The 20,188-nt window shown below is 38.6% G+C and overlaps 1 protein-coding gene across 3 annotated transcripts in view; it reads left to right on the forward strand.

Annotated features, from left to right (window-relative positions):
* The first annotated feature begins 7,360 nt into the window (after nt 1–7,360).
* Nucleotides 7,361–20,188, forward strand: part of LOC141906063 (small conductance calcium-activated potassium channel protein 1-like) — a 37,104-nt gene continuing 24,276 nt past the window's right edge. The window contains exon 1 of one of the 3 annotated variants that reach the window (XM_074795226.1): nt 7,361–8,194. In XM_074795226.1, coding sequence (XP_074651327.1) covers nt 7,361–8,194 — 834 coding nt within the window. The remainder of the gene's footprint in view (nt 8,195–20,188) is intronic. The other 2 variants (XM_074795227.1, XM_074795228.1) reach the window with 2 other exon arrangements.

Here is a 20,188-nt window from a genome sequence, read left to right on the forward strand (position 1 = left end):
CATAGAAAAGTACTGTGTTTGTAATTATCAATTTTGGTTATTAAACTACAGTTTAGTACTATATGTCCCTAACGACCCCCGTAAACTTTGCAAGAAAGTTACGCTATGTCACGTCGTAAGACAGTAAAATTGCGTCTACGAAATAATGTGTTATGTTTCTACATATATCCACGGATGTAATCTGTTTACGCTTGTAGGTGAGTGATAAAACGATACAAAAAGAAACTTGATTAACTTATTTTCAATGGTTGTAGATCTAAGTAGTTAAGATAATATTTTTTTAAATATTGTCTTGCATAAGGTAAAGCTTTTCGTGATAGGTTACCCAAAAGGCCGAGGTTTGATTAGTTTAAGAGATTTATCTCGAAAAATATCGATTTTCTTTCCGCGGACCAAACTGACGCGTAAACAAATGTGTCCGGATTTCGTTAGCCTCGAGTGGGTGATTATCCTGTTTTATCGGTCGTTTCGAAACAATTAATCGCATGGAAATCTCGATGTATAGGAAAGTTCTTTTTATATAGATTAAGCCACGATGAATTATTAAGGATTTGAAGGACTAATTTCGTTCCCCGTCGACTGTGTACTCCGGGCACGGAAAGTGGTGTAAAATCCACGTTATTGTTTAATTGATCGATGCGCATCAATATGAGGTCACGGTAGCCTGCAGCATCTTCGGTTTAATCAATGGTCATTACGGCACCGTGTGTGCGCCCTCTCAGAATTTCGTATCGGATTTCGTGGAGATGAACACACACACACACGCCATGGGTTAATCGACAATCCATTTCTGATACTATGCTACACCCGGATCGATTACAACCCGGGCGAACACGGACTGAACGTGTACGAATGAGATTAATTGCGACATAAACCCGATGGCATTCCTCATCCTAGTCGCCTACTTTGCGTCGACCGCGTCTGAGAGCGAACAAAAAAGTCCGTAAAAGTCTGATTCCGCGAGAGTCGACGGAATACGAAAATCTAATATCAAATGCGGCGGTGTTTACCTCATGACACTCGAGCTTTCTTAGATATTTCATGTCTCTATTGACAACGGTGAAGATCGTCCTAATCAATTTTATATTAAAAAAAATGTATTTCATATGTTACTACTAAATGTCATAACTCGTAATTTATAACATGGATGTTCCATCCACTAGCTGAAAGCCTTAAATAGCCGTTCATTACATACTTTGTTACAATATACTAGACTCAATATGATCAAATAATAAATGATTCTATTATGTTCTGCTTTTTCCAAATCAATTTGACCTTATCATAATAGACTTGACTCGTTGGGAGCGTGTATGTCGTGGATTCACAGACAGACAAACGACTGTAAGACATGACCTGAATTTAGTCAGAATTTCCTTCTAAGGCGTTTGATTAAACATTTTTTTTGAATCCGTCATAGACTAAGTGATCAATCGCATGCAGGTTTGTTTAGAGAGTGAATTCCATACGAGATTTTAAGGATACAAAAGATGATTTTGTTTTCATTGTCTCCCGCGATGTACGGAGCAACCCCTCGGTGAAGCATCTCGTTGTGATCCTCACTCGCGGCTCCGGTGGCAGATGGCACACTCGAAGCAGCTTCCTTGAAACTCGTCAGCAATAATCATTTACAAATCATGTAGTCATTTTTTGTCATGCGTCAATTTTGATATTGAAAATTGGCGACGCATCTACTAATTGTTTCAATTAATTTCGTGGCGTGTTACTGTGAATCGTATAGATGACAATCAACTTTCAATTAGAGATTTCTCTTTTGCGAATCAGAAGAACGTAGACTCCGCAAAGCTTCCGAAAGGAACAACGACGGCAGTTATGGTCGCGTGGCTTGAATCTAAGATCAGGATTTCAAAGTTATTCTAAACGTGAAACTTTAGCGCATATATACGCATTTATTTCCTCGAAGGCTTCTTCGAAGATCTTTTTCCTCAAAACTGCTGATTTCGGCAACTTGGAAAGCAAGAGATAGCCGTATCACGTATATTGCCTCTTCGAAACCCGAGCACATCCACCGAGGCTATTACCAGGGGCGGATCCAGGGGGATGAGTAGACAGTATTGGAAGGAAATTTAAGGGCACCCTTCTGATCTTAGGGCACACCCAGTATCCAGGTCAATGCGAGCGCCGAAAACTTTGAAAATATGGTACCATTTGAGGCTTTTAGAGGGCTTCTAGAGGCTAGCAGAGCAATCCAGAATAAACGAATCCGAGACAAGATTTCAACAGATGCGGATAAAAAAATGAAGCCGGCGAACCCATGAAAGAATGGTTGTCGCCAACTTCAAGATCAACAATGAATTTCACAGAAGACACCCATGAAAAACACTGGCATTGTTTTTTATATTTTCCCTAGTGCCCCTATAATCTTTAAAAGTGCCCCTTAACAATTATACAGAATACGGCTAAGTTGCCCCTTCATTGTTAACAATCGGCAAAAATTGCCTCGTCTTCACATTTATCCGTATGTCGTGTGCCGTATTCCAAAGCAAAAGTGCCCCTAAAATTTTAAAAATTAGGCAAATCAGCATTCACCGCGAATTAAAGTCTGACCCTTGAAAAGGCAAAGTGCCCTTTTCTTCAACATTTTCCGCGTATAGTGCCCTTTTCTAAAGTACGAGTGCCCCTTTTAGTCCTCCCTGAAAATGCAAGGACAAGGTGCCCTCATCTAAAGCATGAGTGCCCCTTGAAAAAGGAAAGTGCCCTTTTTAATTTATCATGATTAAATGCCTAATATCAAATATGATTATCTCTCCTCACTTTCTCGGCAGCAGTATTTACCGATTAATTTTATAATTATGCCCGGATTCCGGACACGGAATTAGAGGTTGCTGAAATAATGCCGTCAAAAATATTGCCGGTGAAATTTCGAAGGGCACTTAAAAATTCTAGACCGTAGTGGGCAATACGGCTAATACGGTCTGGATCCGCCCCTGATTACAAGCACTAACTAGGGTGTCCTTTGAAACGGGATATGCTTGTTAATATCAGCGGTGAAATATGTGAGCATTTCAGTATAATTTCACATCAGTCAACGGCTTTCATATTACCCTGATGCAACAGATATTTGATACAGAATATTGTTATGGTTTTATATCATGCGCCCCGTAGCAAGCGATTACGTACTTTATTATAGAATCACTGTACGCGAACACACAACATATCATTTCCCCTCAGATTCTAACCCTGGGGTCACTATTGTGTTAATGATTGGAATATTAATTATGAATGCACCGTGGCATCGCTATCATAATCATAAATACTGCATTATTCCGTTTATCGAATATGATTGACAATATTCTCTCCATAGATATACATCTATGAATATGTATAAATGAAAATTACAGATCTAACCCCCCTCTGGGGGTTCGTTCTAATTATTCGAATGTAAGAAAAATTCGTAATCATTCAAGAATTGGATGTCGAATGTGCCCCACAAGAATATAATTCTTTGAATTATGGTTCTTTTTTTCAGGCAAAACGTTATAGTATGCCGTGAATGAAATTGAAAAAGCTTTGTGGCATCTAATAATCAAAGGGAAACAATTCAAGATATCGCCTTAACGCTTTTAAAGATTTGACTCAGAGCTAGATATCATGTTCTAGACGGTCATACATTAAGCTGAATATTCGAAAGTACAATTTGAAAATCCGAAAGTTGTAAATGTAACTTAGAACAATTTCTGCTGTTGGTGAATTCGCAGGCTGTTTTTATATTTGAATATTCGTTTGAGACCTTTTTTGTATTATTCGACCGAATACGGCGCTATTAGATATGATAACTCCAAGAAGCATTAGATATATAGATGAATTCGAAAAAATTCTTAGTCAAATACAAGCAAAGTTCTACAATCTTTTCTTCGTTTGATCTAATAAGAAATATTATAGTTTGATTATAATCTTTTTCAAAAAATTTAGTCCCTTCTTGATCTAACTAATTATCATATTTTTCAAAATTCAGTCCTATCTATTTCTAACAGACGTCATTTTCAATCGAAGCGTATATCGTATTTTATCGTATATAGGTAGGAATTGAATATAAAAAGCTGTCGGCTATAAAAAATGATATGCTCTTAAACCTTAGCATAATATTTATATTCTTGTGGGTTAATGCGAACTGCGTGATCGATAATCCGTAAGTACTTAGTAGAAAACGTTTTTCCAAACCCTGAAGGAGATCATAGCTCTAAAACATTTCGTTGTAAGTTGTTCATTTTAATAGAAAAATATAGCTATCAATGGTAAAGCCTACGATGTACACGACACAAGGAAACACGTAAACAGGAGACGGAAACATGTTTCCAGGTGTTTCCCTGCGTCGTGTTCGTTTACGAACAACGATAAACACGGTTTCGGGAACAACGTTTCCGAGATCAAGCATGTTTGTTTCCGTGTGTCTGTGTTCCCGTGTTTCCCTGCGTCATGTGTATTGGGGCCTCGAGGTAAATGCAGTCTTTGCGCGCTGCTGTAACGATAAACCGTAACGCTAATTGAGGAACAAATCACGTTCATAATTTATTCATAAGAAATAAATCCGGCTGTTACTGTTCATATTGTGATCTATAATTATTTATACTTATCATATCTATACGCTCCTTGTCTAGTGAATTACGTGCATTGTTGACGAGGCCATGCCATATTTATACGACAGCTTGAGACGATCGTTTAGAAAAAGAATACTGGAAATTATTTTTCATTATGGTTGCCGCCATTATGGTTGCTGCCAATTTGACTTAGTTGATCTCTGATTGCCCTAAAACCAGCTTTAAATGATCAATTCGATGTTTCAAGTCAAAAAACGACTTAGAAATCGACTTCAAAGCCAACGGAACTAATATATGGGTGTAGAAACCGTTACAATAATGTTTTTATAATAACGATGATAACTACTATCAAAAATACATAACGAGTTATGTATTTCTGCTTCTATGCGTTGTTTAAAGGATTCTTGTTGATGTGTACTACGTCATCAATATTGGCGTTTCAAAATAACAATCACGTTTGGGAATTTTGGCGTATATTTCGTATTTAAACATATTTGGTGACTCTTCTATTTGATATATTTTTGAATTGATTTTTGGGAGGATGTGCACTACGTCATCGACTTATCGGGGCTAGACTGGTTGCCAGTCAATTCAATTCGAAAATCGATATATTGAAATTCATTGATGCTTTAAATTCTATCATCGTCATTTATTGTCGACAATATCAAGCAATATTTATGTGTTGTTTTTAAGGCGTCAATAAACTTTCAAGGTAGTTTTCTTGTTATTGCAGTATCGAGGAACACAGATGAAAACAAAAAAATGTATTCTTCATTTTTCATTTCCTTTTTTCAAACTTACATGTGCAGGCCTATCGCTGGTCAACGTCAGTCAAGCCACGATAGCTATACAGATTCATTGTTTATTCGTTTGGAATTGCTCTTTACGGTAATTCGTCGCCGGAAAAGTAGTGATGAGCTCGACGCGGGGAAATTGGGTTACTGGGGTGACGAAAATGAACCCCGTTAATGAAGTAGACGGCTTTACGTGCTTGCTTGCCCGACTAAGCACGTGCGACGTGGCTTCGGGACATCAGCGTCCGGCAAATCTGACCGTCTATCATCGCGGATTGATGAGATTTATTTGTAAAGCAATTCGGGACGTTCGTTATGACAAGCAATTTACCGCCATGAACAGTTGTGAGAGCTTAGGGGCAACGATATTGAATAGAGTCGTTGTAACTTCATCGAGTACGCGGCCATATTACGTCTAAGTTTGGCCATGACCAAAGTAAATATTGTTAGTACTGTTGTCGCGTTAACGTACTTAACCTCCATTCATAATAACATCATATCTGACCTACTACTATTCATCATGGCAAATGCAATTACGGATTCAATTTGACAATATAATCAACAAACAGTTATATACTTTCGAAATAGTTAGTACGACTGTTCTATTGGTCGTATGACTTTTGTTTGGTTATCGTTGAAATAATTGAAATAATACTTCGGAAAATATACACAACACGTAAGATTCGTGTTGTTTTCAATGACTTTTATTCATGTAGATTACGAAATATTCGAAAATTATATAAAAGCTTATTCAGATAAAGGGTGTTTCATTTCACCACGTCTTTGTTTTTGACAATGTTTTCTGCCTTCTTTTTGTGCAGTATCGATCACGTTTATTCGCATATATAATATTATATTTTCATCTGGTACGGGCACGAAAAACGCCGCAAAAGGAGTGTTTCTTTGTTTATAGCACAGAAATACTATCCCTTTCGGGGATCCCGGTAGCCCGGGGTCACACGGTTTGCGTACAGCTTTTCAACTAACCTGTTGACACGATGCGAACGCTCAGATGTACTGTATTTTTATTTCATCTTTTCTTTTCAGAGAGCCGATTTCCATGACAACGTCAGCGGATAATTCGTATCAACAGTTACCATAAATAAATAGTGTAATACGCAGACGGCGAAGACACCGCAGGGCATGTGACGATCGTATCCGGCATTCATCGTTTTAATCATCAAATATTTTAGAGAAATTAACCACAGCAGGAGCAGTATTGCCGAGCACTGCCCGCTTCATCGCCGTTTCAATCGATTTTCCAATTTGAAAAACGCCCCACTTCTAGTTCTTAGCAAGTTCTCGTCTCTCGTTCAGTTGTTCGGAAGTTCGGAAACTTTTTTCGCACTCACGCGGTCATTAAGGCCGATCGAAGACTTTTATTCGAGACAATCAGGGGCGACTAATCTTTACAACTGATGAGGCTTTCCGTCGCGGAAATTAACATTATTAACCCGGCATTATCGCCGTGCATCTTAAGCAAATTGATTGGGTTCCCCAGCGAAATTCAATCACTGTAAACCGAATCTTTGCACGCGATTGACTCGACCAAAAGTCAATACTAACTATGTTTCATCTTAACCACGTCGTGGCCGTCGTAAAATACGACAGAACCTTCATAATCACCGATGCCCGCTAATAACCTGTTAAAATAAAGTAGTCTTGTGCGTTAAAACGTTTATTGCCGACACCGAAATAAACAAGACAAAAAAGAATATGAAAAGCGAGAAAAAATCGTATCAAAATACAGGAAAAACTCGATACCAGTCAGTATTGAGGGATTAGTTTTTGATGATCGCCAAATCGGTCTTTTATAGTTCGCTTTTATTGATTCCATTGACAAGTCCATCGCGTTGAAACGTTGAAATTAGCCGCAAAAAATAACACATCACCAGTCGAACGCTGGCATAAACAACAGAAAATTGCATATGAAATGTCATGAAATATGCAATAAAAGGTGTTTATAAGGCGCATGGTGATTCGTTGCCAGGAGAGAATTTTCGCTGAAAGATGTCAGTAGTTCTGGTCGCGCCAGCCAATAATAATAAGCGTATTGATTCAACCGAAGAGCTTTTACCTGAAAGTGAGTGTAATCGCAGCAATCCGAACTATTCAAGAGTTGAAAAATCAGTTGCGAATTCGTGTCTGAATCCAGTTCCTGTTGAAACTGCTATGGACAGTAGTTCATCCGGTGAACCAGGTGGTCGAGTTAATACTGCGTACAGTTGTCCCGATATCGAACTACAGAACTACGCTTTCAGTATGAGCGGGAAACCTGATTCAGCACACAACAGCGATAGGCATCAGCTGCCGCCTCTCAAGTCAGTAGTGAATGCGCCGCTGTCACATGCAAGATGGAAGAATGAAAGCGGAGCGCCAGAACCACAACCGCAGTCGGTGGACGTTATACAGAATAAGCCGGACGAGGGTGGCACACAGAAGCGTCCCCAGCGGGACGAGAAAAAAGACTTCATTTCCGATATAGGAGTGGATTACATGAGGGTTAATGGGGCGTGTAGGCAGTTTAAGCAACTTCAAAAGCCTGTCCCAACACAGAACAATCCCGCCGCGGCGCCTAAAATGAGCTACAGCTCAGAGGATGCGGGAACGGCTTTAGTTGCCAATAATACAGAATATCCGAAATACATGGAGGAAAAGCAACCGAAACCCAGAAATAAGCCAAATGTTGGGTATAGACTGGGAAAACGGAAAACCTTATTTGAAAAACGACGTCGGATATCGGATTACGCGCTGGCTTTTGGGATGTTTGGGATAGCGGTCATGGTTGTCGAAACGGAACTTTGCGCCGCTCAGGTATTTGCCACGTCAGTTGGAGCCTGCAAGGTATGTTGACACGTACTCGTACATTTTTTAAAATCGTCAAAACATTTTTTACCGTCGCTTTTTCTTTCGTGAATTTTTTTTTTGAAAAGCGTTCAGAACTTTAAGATTCCAACATCGTTTTCCATAGTCTCACAGTGTTTTGGGGTTTCTTTGAGATAGTTTTCTAGACATCTTTTCCTCGTTGTTGTTTTAAGAAGATTAAAGTATAGCGTGTTGTATAGTGCTTTAACATATTCTACCTTCCGCTGAATTGTTTAATAAACTCGACACGGGAAAAAGTACGAAAACTCTGGCACAAAAACGGCAACATGATACCATTGTATTGATACATAACATTTCTTTCCAACTGTACAACATAAATGTCAACTGTGCGTTAACATATACTACTTGAAATGTGACTAAACGCGCGTTTTGTTGGATGTTTTACGATCAATCTTTTTTATTCAATTCATAACGAAACAATACATATTTTCATAATAACTAAGTCGATAAATCTAGTCCATGACGTTTGTTGATATCATATATGCCACATGCATTTGGCATCCTCGAACGGAATCGCGGGGGTACCGTTACGTAATGTTATCATTATTATTACAGTTGTCGGGAATGTTATTAATATTTTCGAATTTGTCATCCGACCTGTCATCAGCAGTGGGTCTGTAGTTGACCCGGTGTCAGTTTCTAACACGAGCTCACTAAACTATTGTATATACATATGTAATATACATCTCAGACTCCTGCCTGAAGTTAATGAAAATAAGGTTACACCAAACTGAATGTACCGGTACAACGCCCTTCATTTTATTAAAAGTAACTCGTTCGAAATCTGACTGGAAGACTTCAAAGACCGTATTCCGAACCAACACAGGTCACCAGATCAAAAATAAACATAATTCAATACATATATAGTTCTATTGGAAGCAAAGCAAAGTGGGATGACGTAATGAATTGGCAATATGCGAATGATTCGCGGAGAATAAGACGTACAACACTTGTTCGTCGAATTTAAGTAAATAGAATTATCGAATATGAAATGAGACCATATAAGTAATTATGATGCGTTGTCTTGGAAAGTATACCGTTGATATCTATATTCGTGTATAGATCCATTCTCCGGTTCTATTGTCGTGGTTTCTGTTCGGACCGCCTATTATGTTATGTACATAAGTCTAATTAATCTGTTTCGGGGTGGTCGAGATTTCTCATTGATATATCTGAGAAGTTCGAGGCGGGGAAGGCTATTGAAGACGGTGCGACGCGGTATCAGGTCGCATTTCCATTATTCATATCGCAGATGAGAACGCTAAAACTAAAGGTGATTATTAATACGTGTATGCGGATACATGAATAAGACGGCTCCCTCCTAATCAGCGCAGAACATCAATTAGTCCCAACACTATATATACTGGTCATAGTTACTTCCGTTATCCCTTTCCTTAGCTTTCGAGTTGGAATTCAGAAGTTTCTGTTAAGCCAAGAAGCACTCGGTATATATGTATATATAAAAAGACGAAGAAATGCGCTGAGAACGTATATATGTATATATGTATATAATATTTCAGTATACTGGTTCGTAATACAGTTATACCAGACAGACAATGTATGCGTATATACCGTATATCTGAAGGGAGGTTTATAGTAGATTAACAACAAGAACTGTAGAAAGTAATGTGCCGCTAAGTTTAGCCACCCTACTCGACGATGTAAATGCCCAGGAAATTACCGACGTTGCCAATATGTAAGAAGAACATATAGCGCGAGTGAACTGAGTAATAAAAATAAAAGAATGAACGCCGATAAAGACCGTTATAAAACGCTGGTCAAATACTTCACCATAGCTCCGGTGTATGCATACACCCGCATAAACCGATTTCATCGTCGGGCACTTTCGCTGCGAGTAATCTCCGCGGATAATGGCAACATCTAACGTTAATGCGATAGCTATCTATTTTTCTGACACAGTAACCTGCACGTAGGGCCGGCAATTACACCCGACGACTCTTCCCAAAAAATATCCATTCGAAGGTAATGGCGATTGAATGAAACTATACTGTATCTAATCTTCGAGATTTCCTAAAATTCAGAACGAGCCAATTTCATAGTTTGATGTACTAACCCACACTTCTCTTGTTAATTGAAGAAACGGTATCAATGTTCTGTTGGAAGAATTCTAGATAGGCTATTAACATTTGCGCCATGGTCGACTGGTGTAAAAAGCCAATACAATGATTCTTTGCAAATTTCAAAATGCATGTATTGCAGCTCATTGTTTTGGCGGGCAAAGGTCGGCCTTACGACTGGTTGTGACGCATTGCGACACGATTTTCAGCGACCGCAAGCGATGGATTCTGCCCATAGAAAACACTTGATCATAGTGACTGAGCGCGTTAATTTGTTTGTATGTACTGTCTATTTTCATTGTCTGTAATTTGTATAATAACGTATCTTGTAACTGGCTTTTGCTCTTCGCAAATTTGTAGATTTTGTGAGCAATAAATCTATCTATCTATCTATCGCTCGTATCGTATCGCTGTTCCCGGGTCCCGTAGGTTAACAAACATAGCATTATTTTACGGAAATTCGAGGACATAGCGATTTCGTGTAAAAATATATAACGTATACACGCAGTACAGAAATACATGAACGCTGGAGTATCCATAGACTATAGTCACTTCATTTATGAATGAAACAGCTGTCCAAAGAACAGCTGAACTTACGTGTGTAAAATGCATATTCCACTCGCAAATCGATTTTCATCTGCACGGGATTGTCAAAAATTTGAATTATCTAGTATTTTTCCTGAATAAACACGGACGTTCGATTGACGATATGTAGGCGGATTGTTAAGAAAAATTCACCCATTCCGCCTGTCGGCACGCCGAAACAAGCTTGGAATGTTTCACAAAATTGTACCGGTTCCTCGTAAACATGAGTAATGCATAAAACCGCCGAGAATCGTTCGCCAACGTGATCTTCAAAATGAAATATTGCCGACGATGTTGAAAGTTACGAATCTCGTGAACGGCACGATCATCTGTTAGTTGTTTTTTTGTGTAAAGCCTATCAAAATTTGATCGGCGTCTTTAATGACGTATGCTGATTTCCAAATGGAAAGCAATACGATTATGGATAAATGTAGGCCTTGTATGAATGTGGGATATGTGCGCCTTTACGATTGGTGACACATTTTGTGTGACGTGTGCGCACTTGTTTATCCACGAACTTGCGATTTTTTTTATTTATTTGAACATGCTCCTTCAGTTTATGACTATTACTAAAGTAAATATGCTGCAACCATGGGCTGACAATAGATTTAACCCGGATATTGTCGACTGCAATTTTCGTGATGAGTTTTCCATTTACCTAATTAAAGTGAAGGATACCGTTTTTGCGAATGACAAAACAAATGATACTCCCTTTCGCTTACTGCGATAGTTCGTATGTACAGTACGCAAGCTGATGCATAGCATATATCAACGTCTTTGTGACGGTCTCCTCTCGCTGTCGTGATTGATGACATTTTCTATCCTGAAAACGATACTTGACGGATACTGGCTCTCTAAATACTCATCCGTCCTGTGGTCGACCAAAGATCCGTATCAATTTCGCCTGTGGGCTGTCAACCAGCGCCGGTTAACTCGATTCTGGACTCCACGCGAACAACCGATAAAAGAAACAACACATAATCGAACGGAAATCGCGTTTATTTTAGCCAATCAACAGTGCCCGGCCGTCGTATTCTCGAAATTGAACTTCTAACTTACGTAATTTTTCACGTCTCGGTCTTGTCATTAAAAAACTGGCTTATCATTTCAACCCATTCTAGAAATATTTGTGTCGATTTTGAAATATGCGATTTACATTCGGTCGCCTTTGAAATGTTGGAAAATTACGCGATAAATAGCTAATCTGGTATTACTCGGCGGCATTTGCGTACACACGCAAACAATGTCCCCCATTACCAGGTCATATTCAAGCCACATATACCATAAATATATGAATACTTAATCTATCAATGGACCTTGGGAATGATGACCATTAAGCGATATTGCTACATGTATAAATCATATTCCACGCATTTAACGTAATTACAAATTGCCGCAATTAAATTTTGAATTGTATAGAATTCTGTTACATGCGATTTGTGCTCATATACACTTATATATATCCGACCAATTCTCCCATTGATGATGTGCATACGTCTTATAAGTCGCATCTATCTGCATTTTTAACGTCAAATTATTCAGTAAAATTTTTCAGAAATTAAGTTCGAAGTGATTGAACTTTTCAAATTCACCTATAATTCCATATGAAACCATTAAAACTGTGAGTCATAGAAGGCTTATATACTAGAGATAAATTGACTAATGGACACTATTTTTCAAAATAAAGATGATTTTAGTTGCCCTAATAGAAAATCAATATTTACAAATGATCCATCTATTTTCTTGATTCACTTATAATATGGCAATGTTATCTACGGCGGTGAGCCATCACGCAGTTGTTGAATGAAAACGATTTTTTTGGGGGGGGGGGGGGAATCAAAGATTATACGGCATTTACCCCCAGTAACACTTATGCTATCGGATCAGTACTAAATAAAGGTTATCAATACGTTTTAATAGTGAATTATCTATTTGACGTGCCGATAGCGTAAATTTCGTAGTCGATTATCGATACACACACGTGGTGGTGTCTAATCTCAGTAACCCGTAGCTGGCAAGGTTTCTGCGAACTAATAGCCATGAATCTTCGCTTTGAACTCGTTGACGGAGCATCAATGTCTATCGCTGCAGCGTGTACTTTTTTAAATACTTTTTTCTATCAGGAAAGCTCAAATAAAGCTGACGTACTCAATCTTGTTTGCTAACCATTCGAACCGATATTTTAACGTTTACTCGCCTCGCGAGTTTTAAGGGTCGAATGATTTACTGAAATATAGTTGTACCTAGGTCGCGTAAACCGATTGGCTGCGTCCACAATTATCATCTGCCAACATAATTAACCAATATGTATGTATCGATACGAGTGGTTCGGCTGCTTCAACGTCATCACATACGCAATAACCAAATATACGTATTACATATACGTATTAACAGCAAGATTCTCCGTGTAGTTAACAATGTTTGTGTTATTTGTTCTTCAACGGAAATAACTTGTTTGTAATCTGAGATCATTGCGTTGTTGTTTCTTGACTTCGCAACGCGTCTAGTTAGTTCACTATAAAACGCACCATTTTGTACAATTAATACACGCTTATTTCGTATATGCGTGCAACATTAATCGAAGCGTGTATTTTCACGCCGAATCCTGTAAAATCTAATAATCGTGGCTGACAGTTTTCTTGTCTTTGCCTCACGAAATCTCATTCATCCCTTAGATATCTGTAGGTACGTACAACTGATTACTTCACACGTAATGAGAAAATATATTATATTGAAAGTTTATGCTCCTGAAGCCCAAAGCACACGGCACCGAAAAAACGTTTTTTTTTCGGTGCCGTGTGCGTTGGGCTTCACTATGGAAATTTTGGACAAATCCGTATCAAGTATCCTAACGCTCATCCCGAAATCAGGACTTAGAAAAGAAAAGATCGTAATACAAATCTACCCCTCGTTCCGGCTGAGCAGGTTTTCCAGAATCCTGTTTACTCGGCAATAAACACCGACTGTAATGTATTTTCGTTTTCCACGGTCGGCGCGCTTACAGCTATGAAATACTAATTCATCTTAAACTTCCGGAAAATACCGAACAGGTTGAACTATAACATGAAAAATAGACTAGCCATTACCCGACGACAATACACGAGCAAGAGTAATGATAACAAAAAATCTTGTAGGTGTATATCACAAAATATGCGAATTCCGATACCCTGAGAATTAAAAGTTATGTTTCAGTTGATGAATTCCAATCAGGTCGTGTCATCAATTACTCTGCTACCTTTTCTTTCCCGTCGCCTATTTTCATTTGAGCTCTTGCACTGAAACAGACTTGTAATCATTGCTCATTGTAATCGCGGAAAATGCAATCAATTTAAAAATAGGGCGAACGCCAGAAAATTGCGGCTGCTTTTTTCTGCTTTTGATACAAAAAATTGGCTCGTCGAGTTTATGGCGCGCAGTGTGTGAATGATCACCCATTTTTTCCGCAAAGACCGCGGACGCCGATAATAACATTCGAGTGGATACAATTTCAACCTAATCACACACAGGCTTTTCATACATATGAACACGACAAAAACCCATAAACGATACGTTGGTTTGTGTTCGAGAACTATTTTTGCTGGCGCTCGGGTGCAACAGATGTAGTTAAGCGTTCTGTTTTATATCGAAATTGATTAACAATGGAATTAGACGAAATCGATCGTTTTGGTTCTGATATACTGTAACAGGTGCTCGTGTATTTGTACATACACTCATATCTGCGATTGACGACGAGACTCCCTCACTGCGGGGGAGGCGGCGAGCATGGGGTATCTTTATACATATGTATACGTAATTGAATATTTACATCGTTATCGATGAGTTAGTCGAAACGCACTAAATCCGCGAAAAAATGTGATTGATGCTTAAATCGTTATTGATGTTCCAACAGGGGTCAGAAGGTTTAACGATGTCAGGGATAGAAAGTAATCAAAACTAAAGGACGTATTTTGGATAACGTAAACCTCTGATTCGATTTTTTCATACAAGTTAAACATACGTATTTCATCGCCTTTGCTCCATACACACACGTAGTCTTTGCGATTCACGTCGACAAAGCAATTTAAAAGCAATTTAGAATTCTCACCATTATCGACCGCGTTCTTATTAGGTTACGCAAGGAGGTGGGAGAGGATGTGGAAAGTCAGTTCGGTCAGAATGATTACTCCAAGGTTTGGCCAAGACAAAATAACAGTTTACATATGATATATGAAATTGGGTGGATGGTGCAGACTTAAGAATCGCGCTGGCTCTCACTAAACTTGAAATACGACTATACCTTACCAATTCTCATTCCGAATAGGTATGGAGGTGTTAATTTGCCGCGTGAGTTACTCAAGACGTGTTAATTACACTATCACTTGGTGTAGATTCTAGAACGGGGAGATAGCCATAAGACATCACGGATGAAAATCAATCTAGTCTGACTAGATCTAGGTATTTTCGGTGCGAGAAACATGTCCCGATAATTTGACGAATTGCACGAATGTTTTACCTAAGAAAAGTTGCCTGCATTTTAGAATTTAGAATTTCACGTACATTATATGAATTCTTGATCGTAGCGAAAATAGTTTCGACACGAAAAACGTAGAAAATCGAACGCCTTTAATTGGTGGATGACAGTCAATTCTAATTAACAGTATAAGATATACCGAAATAGAATGCATATCAATCTAATCAGCTTGAAATATCTGGCAGCAAGATGCCCGACTGATTATTCTGGTCGCGGAGTTCCCCTTTCGCTTTTCATTTATTTGCGAACGAAAAGGAAATAAAGGTTTCCGTTCGGCTGGCGAGAAGTTGATGAATTCAAACACACTTCGACGAAGGCCGCCATTAATGAAATAGCGCCGACATGCTGGCAGTCTGCACGACCCATGCTCATATTCGTGTAAATATAATTCGTAGCGGTGAAATGTTGAGGTATTTGAAGAGTGGCTTTGCCGAGGAGGCCGAACCATCAGGCAACCAAATAAAGGAATATTGGCTTAGCTAATCTCAGTCAATAGTAACTTAGTATAACTAAATCTTAATAATCGTCGGCGATGTTAAATTTGCGAATAGATTTTATACAAAAAATACCAATAATCAGGGCCGGATCTATAGGAAAATTGGACGACCGGGGTCCAGATGAAAAGAAGGGGCTTTTTCAGCCATGTCATTTGCTACTAGCGCGGCCCCCTTTGGTGGAAAATACTTTTTTAAGAATTGAATATGCAATTTCCAAAAGGCTGACTGTCAAATGTGTTGGTTTTAACGATCTTTGAAATGAAGAAAGGGCCATCTCAATGCGAATGCCAGGGCCCAGACCCTCGAGACCACTCCCTGAGTAAACTCACTGTAGCCGATTAAGTATCAATTCTGTTTTGACTTCCTTTTTCATTGGGCGCGATTTTACAACATTTCATCGCTCCTAATTACTTATATCGTGGAGTCTAAATCGTTTTAGAGTCCATGCTTCTACCAAGTCGTTCTGCATCCCAAAATACAGTATGTATGAATAAAAATCATTTTCCAGTGTAATAATGATGATATGTGATGATGTTTTTTTCCCCAATTTCATTCGACCTGTTTAATGAAATCACGGAGTTGGGAGCGGACTGCATGAAGAGGTTCTGTCGGATACTATGAAATTGCTAAACTGGCCTAATCATTACGCTAAGTAACCACGAGTTAAACACGTGAACAGTTGATATTACGTCTATATAGTACTGTAACAGGTCGTTATTCCATTAAGAGTGGTTCATTCCACATATCATATACATTAACCAGTCGTGCATTACAGTTTACAATTGACCATTTTACTACTGCTGCGTGAAATAGGCTCGGGGGAGCATCGTTAATAATTCGAAATTTTCGTTCGTGTGTTTATACGCCCGTCATAAAACAACGATTTCGTATTTGAAAAAAATATTAATCCAATTAATATACATAATAAGTGCCCATTGAAAAACGTGGGCGATGATTGATTGAATAGTCAACTGATGATATTCATGTAGTTATTCATCTAGGAAACATTTTCCGAAGAAAACATAGAGAAAAAAAAGAAATATATCACCTATATGAAAGCGGTCCACAATAACATTGATAGAGGCCGTTTCTCATGAAACAGAATTGAAAAATTCGATTTTCTTTTTTTTTCATTCTAACACCAATCTCGTGGTTCTCAATGAATCAATTTACATTTTTACATGAACGATCAACCACGCCTCTACCCCCGGGAGTTATGTCAATAGGGAAATTATCCCTCTCTGCTCAATAATCTAAAAATTGGAAATTGATCAATACATTGCTTTTAACTCTAAGGAAGATATTTAACCGACGTATTAACCATGGGATCTGTTATGCCAGTACCGAGTGACCGAACGTAATAGAAATCATTTTAAGAAGGCATATAGTAATAATTAGTCGATATGTATTATGGTAGTTCTTAAATGAAAATATTGGCTGCATCGCCATATCCGGTCACAATACATCATTATTCGGTAAAGGTGAAAAGGAATTAGGTTGGGTGCGTTAAAAGTGTCATCAACGCACCTTAAGACTTTACCACGGAGACTTCAGAAAGTATATCTGACATCGATACCATTAGCATCTATACTTGAAACGAGGAATACTTTGGACATACTCTGTCAACAAAGAACTGACAGCCTTCGTGTTTCTCACCAGTTTCGGCCGTGCAACTATAGTTCTCGTGATGTACAGTTAGATCGGAGGCCTTAACATCTCATTCTCGATAAAACCTTGATGCCGAATGAATAAACACGATATATCCTTGTCGACGTATTTAACCTAACAAGAAACCAATTTGCAGAATTTGTTAGAATCTAGAGATGTAACCCCATTCTCTATTTTACCCGTAGTGTCTAGCATCTTTTCGTTACGAACACTGTAATTCCAATCGCATGCATTCGGGTCCCCTTATTATGAGTTTTTTTCGTTACTTCAGGAATAAGATGTTTGATTCTAGTTTATCGACTAAAATGACATATCAAGAGCAGATTGCATCCACCGGTTTTTCCAATATTCTTAGTTTTAGTACTCCTGATTTAGCAATTTCTGTCAATAACTTACTTAATCATGCGGCGTGATTTTACATCTGCTGGAGATATTAGAATCATCGTATATATGAAGTTTTGGTAATATTTTCTGTATCAGCCTTGCAAATACAGTAATTCTGGTAACGTCCATGATTTAACATATACATAAAAGCACTTACTGATTCTAGTCAATGCATTTCAGAGAAGCGCGTATCATTAGGTTTTTTTAGATGTATCGAAATCATTCCTAAATCTGTTATGATTATGGCGTAGGTCTACTGGCATAGATATTTAGCAGATTTCCTCTTGCTAATCTAACAAGTTTAACACATAAATCATTATCTAACTATACAAAATCGGTCTCGAATTTAGAATATCTGAATATATCAGCGTTGAACGAGATCTGCATTCTTAATGTCTCAGGAGTTCTCTCTATACATATATATTCAAAAAGTTCCAATCGACTACAGACACTGTTCTCATGAAATTGTTCTAATGAAGCTACCGTCCGGCCTAACCAAGCCCTGTTGCTAATTCGTATCAGGTGCCGCTCAAGAGTTGTCATTTTTCATACGTTCTGGGATGGTTAAGGTGGCCTCCTCCTTATTCACCTGTCGTGACAAAACTTGGAATTCTCCGATAAGAATTTAGCGCGACAACCGACGTGTATATAAACACCAGGAGAGAGATAAGTTGCATTTATCCCTCGAGGAATCACACGTGGAAAGTTTCCCATGGAGCCGTGACTTCTCGCTTGCTGTCCTCACCTCCAGAGATAAAAAACGAATAACTTTGTCACCGCAAAGCCGATGACGTAATACGTCTTTCGTCGAGGTAATCAACGACGTTTGATGTCAGTTCTCCGAGTTCCCTGCTCTTTTGATGCAATGAAATTAAATTCAGTCGAAAGTAACTCCTGCAATTATTTTCTTCTGGATCGAAGTGCTCGCTCGTTTCTGATTTCAACAGCTATTATACGCACTTTTCGCGGAAATATGAACTTGACGGCACTTAACGCTCAAAGATACTCCAGTTCAAGATGAAATAGGATTGGGCCGCACTGCCTACGTGCATGTATCGATATCATAGAAAACAAACACGTTTTGCAGCTGTAAAAAAATCGAATGATCCGCATTCAATTGCAAGACAATGATATAATGTTCAGAAGATTTATTGTTTGAACACGGATTTTTGAAGGATTATTCGCAAATAACCCACGCATTTTTTCATCAATGTCGTCGTGGTGGTATTCGAGTCGGCAAAATTTAAATACATCACTCATTTGCATGCCAGTTGTAGACGCTACAGCCACCGACGCCAATATCGTAAACAGCGAGTTCGTTTGAAATCGTATGCAACCAGTCGCAGTCGAGTTCAAAAAATCGAAATGAAATTTTGTCATTTTGCCGATGTACGAATATGATTAAATAGAGCTCGTGTTTGCAGTGCGGCTACAAAAAACCCCTGACTGACGAACGAGATATCATGGAAAACACGGTTGATAAATAATGACATGTGCAAAATGGAAATGTGTTAGTCATGTAAATATCACGTTTTTATTTGCCAGACACTTTTTCGTGGCGGTCTCTTGTAGTGGATCATTACACATTATGCGCGGACGCAATAATAATGATAATTTTTCGGTAATGCCGCGTTGAACGTACCATACTGGCCGCCTTGCTTGATACTCGCTTAAAACAAAAGTGGGTGCCTATTGCAAAAGTGTCGTAGCGACGGGCATTAGCGGGATTTATGGTTTGATTAGCAAATCTGGATATCATGCCTACATATCGATCGATTACGAGTTTTGATTTATGACCGGATTCCGAGAGCGTAAGAGAAAAGAGTGTGAACAGCCATTTCTTGTCGATCGTTGGCTGATTTAACACACTTTCGACAGTCTGGTATCGAGAAAATGATTTAAAACGAAAAAAGTTACGGAATACGTAATAATGTGGCTCCTAAACATATTTCCCCATGGATTCGAGAGCCAGAGGAATGTTTTCTGTTGTTGCCAACAAAGATATTTGATCTTCATTTGTTCCTAAGACAAAAACCGACACACTTAGCCTAAATCTTATGCAATTTAACCCATTAATGTCTAGGGGCCACAACAAAATAAATCAATAGATGCTCCTATAATTTCGAGAGAAATTCTTTGCAAGACACACGATAGCAAGATTAGATATAAAAAATGAAACATATTGGTGTTGAATGCCCAAGATTTCTTTGTCTATTATTTTGGCATCATT

Source organism: Tubulanus polymorphus, chromosome 5 (genome assembly GCF_964204645.1).
Source record: "Tubulanus polymorphus chromosome 5, tnTubPoly1.2, whole genome shotgun sequence".
Taxonomy (NCBI): Eukaryota; Metazoa; Nemertea; class Palaeonemertea; order Tubulaniformes; family Tubulanidae; genus Tubulanus; species Tubulanus polymorphus.